We start from the raw sequence: 3,023 nt of genomic DNA, 5'->3' as shown, positions 1-3,023 counted from the left end.
CATCTAACAAGATTAAAGTAACACTGTGCAACTTTTCTGGTGGAAGGTCTGTCACCTGCTCCTTTTATGAAAATGTTATTTCCACATGTTATAGGATCAAATAAATCTTTCTTTTACTTATTCCATGTTCAGGATTTTTTAGAGCCAAACAATAGTCCTAGAGCTGGAGTCACTTCCTTGTGTCCATGGAGATTGTTGATGATAATAATCCATTTCCGAAGCCTCGGTGAGTTTTGAAATACAAACATCTTTTTCCTTTGTTACAACAGAAAGGACAGGGCCCAGACCTGCCCTGACCACAGGCCGGCAGCCTTCTGGAGTCCCAAAATAGTCTCTCCCAGTTTCTCTCCAGAGCATCTGAGCTCTGAGTCTTTATACCTGCTACATGCACATCAACTCAGTGCTTTTGTATCATAGTCATGACTTAATCAACTTTTACACTTGAATACAGGCAAAACCATTTCAAATTAAAAGAAAAATTTGAAATGCTAGATTAAGATCAGATAAAAGAAGTAGGCTAATTTATTAGGTTACATAAGTCCTGTTTGTTGTGTGTAACAGCTGTTTTCAGAACAGAAGTGAGACAGAGAGAGGAGGGAGTTTCCAGGCAGAGAGAGGGCTTATAAATATTGGTCTGGACTCAGGTCTGGTTCAGTCCTGGTGTGGTCCTGGTTCAGTCTACTTGATGGAGATGAAGATGCAGGGTGTGGTTTTGCTGGTGCTGCTCTGTGCCGTGGCACAGGGAAAAGTCTTTGACAGATGCACATGGGCTCGACTCCTGAAGAGCAAAGGGATGCACAACTACAGAGAAGTGAGCCTGGCAGAATGTAAGTGCAAAACCAGGACTAAACCAGGACTAAATCAAGATCAGACCAGGACTAATCTAGGACTAGACCAGGTCTACACCAAGATTAAAAATTAGGACTAGATCTGAATTAAACCAGGATTAAACTAGGACTAAAATAAGACAAGGTTAGGATGAAACCAGGACTAGGAGGACTAGACTAAAGAAGAGACTCTGGCAGACTGTGAGAGTAAAACAGGACTAAACTAGGACTTGGAGCGGCCTGGACCATGGACTAAAATAGGACTAGACTATAGGACTAAAACAGGACTAAACAACAACTAGAAATATCCAGCAGGAATATGGAGCAGGAATAAACAAGTTCTAGAGCAGGACTAAGGGTGTGTTCCTGTTTTGATTCTGGTTTTAGCTCAGTTTAGTTCTAATGTAAACCTGATTGGATTCTGTTCTAGTCTAGTCCAAGTTTTGTTCCAGTTTTAACTTAGCTCTGCAACTGGACAAAATCTGTCTACATATGTCCATATAATGTCCTGTTAATATAATTACAGTTTTGTGCAATATTTAAGTAGCCCTTGTTTCTTCAGGGGTGTGTCTGACTCAACACGAGTCTAACTACAACACCAGAGCCACAAACAGGAACACAGACGGCTCCACAGACTACGGCATTTTCCAGATCAACAGCAGATGGTGGTGTAGAGATGGAGGAGTGAGCTCCTCCAATGGCTGTGGAATCCAATGCTCAGGTAAAACTCAGTACTGCGGCTACTGCAACTCGGCAACTACTACTGCTACTACTACTCCTACTACACCTACTACCTTGTCAGTGCCTGTATGAAATGAAAATGTTAAGTGACTTTGAGGGTTTGGAAAGACTATTGGATCATGATTTTACTTTTACTCCAACTATTGTTACTTCTACTACTTCTGCTACTTAAAATCCTGCTGCCACAGGTACTATTGCAATGAAACTACTTCTAATAGCAAAGAGAGAATTCAATTCTGCCAAATGGACAAAAGTGTTTCATCAAAGACGTTTCACAGCTCTGAAACTAACACACCTACAGTACTTGTTTATTTCCTGTTTGTTAGCTAAGTCTACTGAATTGCACTGGTGATAATCAATCAGTCAAGCTTTGTTTTAGACTCTAATGGGTCCATATAGAACACAATATAAAAATTAGGGTTAAATGGGGATGCAATCTGATCCCACCCAACACTAGATAAGTTCTAAACCAAGGAATAAGTTTTTGAAAAGATGCATAAAACAGATCAAAATGTAATTGGTCTAAACCAGGACTAAACAGGCCTTAGCTTGGACTAGAGCAGGACCCAGGTGTGGAGGGAGCAGAGCCAAACATGTTAGAGTTTTCATTTATGTGTATCTCATCTTTTTTTTTCATCAGCTCTTCTCAGCGATGACCCGTCTGTTGCCATTGAATGCGCCAAACGAGTCGTGCGGGACCCCAATGGAGTCTCAGCCTGGTGAGTCATGTGACCACAACCAACCAATCATAAACCAGAGTCTTATTTACAACCAGAACACTTTGTTTTAAAATATAAAGGGAAAGTAATAAAATGTCAGAGATCAGAGGTCTCACCCACAACCTCCTCACTGAGAGGAGGAGACAGGATAACTACTCTGCCACTGTAACACTTACTGATTTTCTCTTTCTGTTTTTACAGGGTGGCATGGCAGCGTCACTGTCAGGGCCGAGACCTGAGCTCGTACATCGCTGGATGTGGAGTTTAAAAGAACATCATAATTTCTTCTTTCTCATAGAACTTTGCTTGATTTTTAACACCGAATCAGTAAAGTTTTTTGTGATTTCTTACTGTAAACCTGAGGCAATAAAGAGTTTGAAGCATTTCATGTTTTTGCTGCTTTCTAGAATTGATGATCAATATTTAGGATGACGGGGAAAGTGTCTGGGAAGTAGGAAGAACTGAAAGCCTACCTCTTCTAATGTACTTGGCATGAAATGTTTCAGAATTACTATAGAATTGTGTTTTTATACAATAATTCAATAGTATGAACACAGACATTAGTTTTTATTTATTCTATTTTATTCAATATGTTCAACTAATCAAAGTGAAGTTTATTCTGGCCTTCGTGTGAAACCAATTGTCTCTCACATCGGAAAGTTGATCTAAAAAAGTAGCTGAGCGGATGTGGCTCACATTCAGAACTAACCACTGAAGGTGCACCATGGCTTTACAT

At 40.2% G+C, this 3,023-nt stretch overlaps 1 protein-coding gene across 1 annotated transcript; it reads left to right on the top strand.

Moving 5' to 3' along the window:
• Nucleotides 1–643: 643 nt before the first annotated feature.
• On the top strand, nucleotides 644–2,672 carry LOC129410340 (lysozyme C-like). The gene is made up of 4 exons (XM_055158261.1): nucleotides 644–827; nucleotides 1,390–1,548; nucleotides 2,209–2,287; nucleotides 2,489–2,672. The coding sequence occupies exons 1-4, from the start codon at nucleotides 686–688 to the stop codon at nucleotides 2,553–2,555; spliced, it is 447 nt and encodes a 148-aa protein (XP_055014236.1). The 5' UTR covers nucleotides 644–685; the 3' UTR covers nucleotides 2,556–2,672.
• The last annotated feature ends 351 nt before the right edge of the window (nucleotides 2,673–3,023 follow it).

Source organism: Boleophthalmus pectinirostris, unplaced genomic scaffold (genome assembly GCF_026225935.1).
Source record: "Boleophthalmus pectinirostris isolate CB_2022bp ecotype Guang Dong unplaced genomic scaffold, ASM2622593v1 HiC_scaffold_22, whole genome shotgun sequence".
NCBI classification, from domain to species: Eukaryota; Metazoa; Chordata; class Actinopteri; order Gobiiformes; family Gobiidae; genus Boleophthalmus; species Boleophthalmus pectinirostris.
This window is presented reverse-complemented; position numbering and strand designations above follow the sequence as displayed.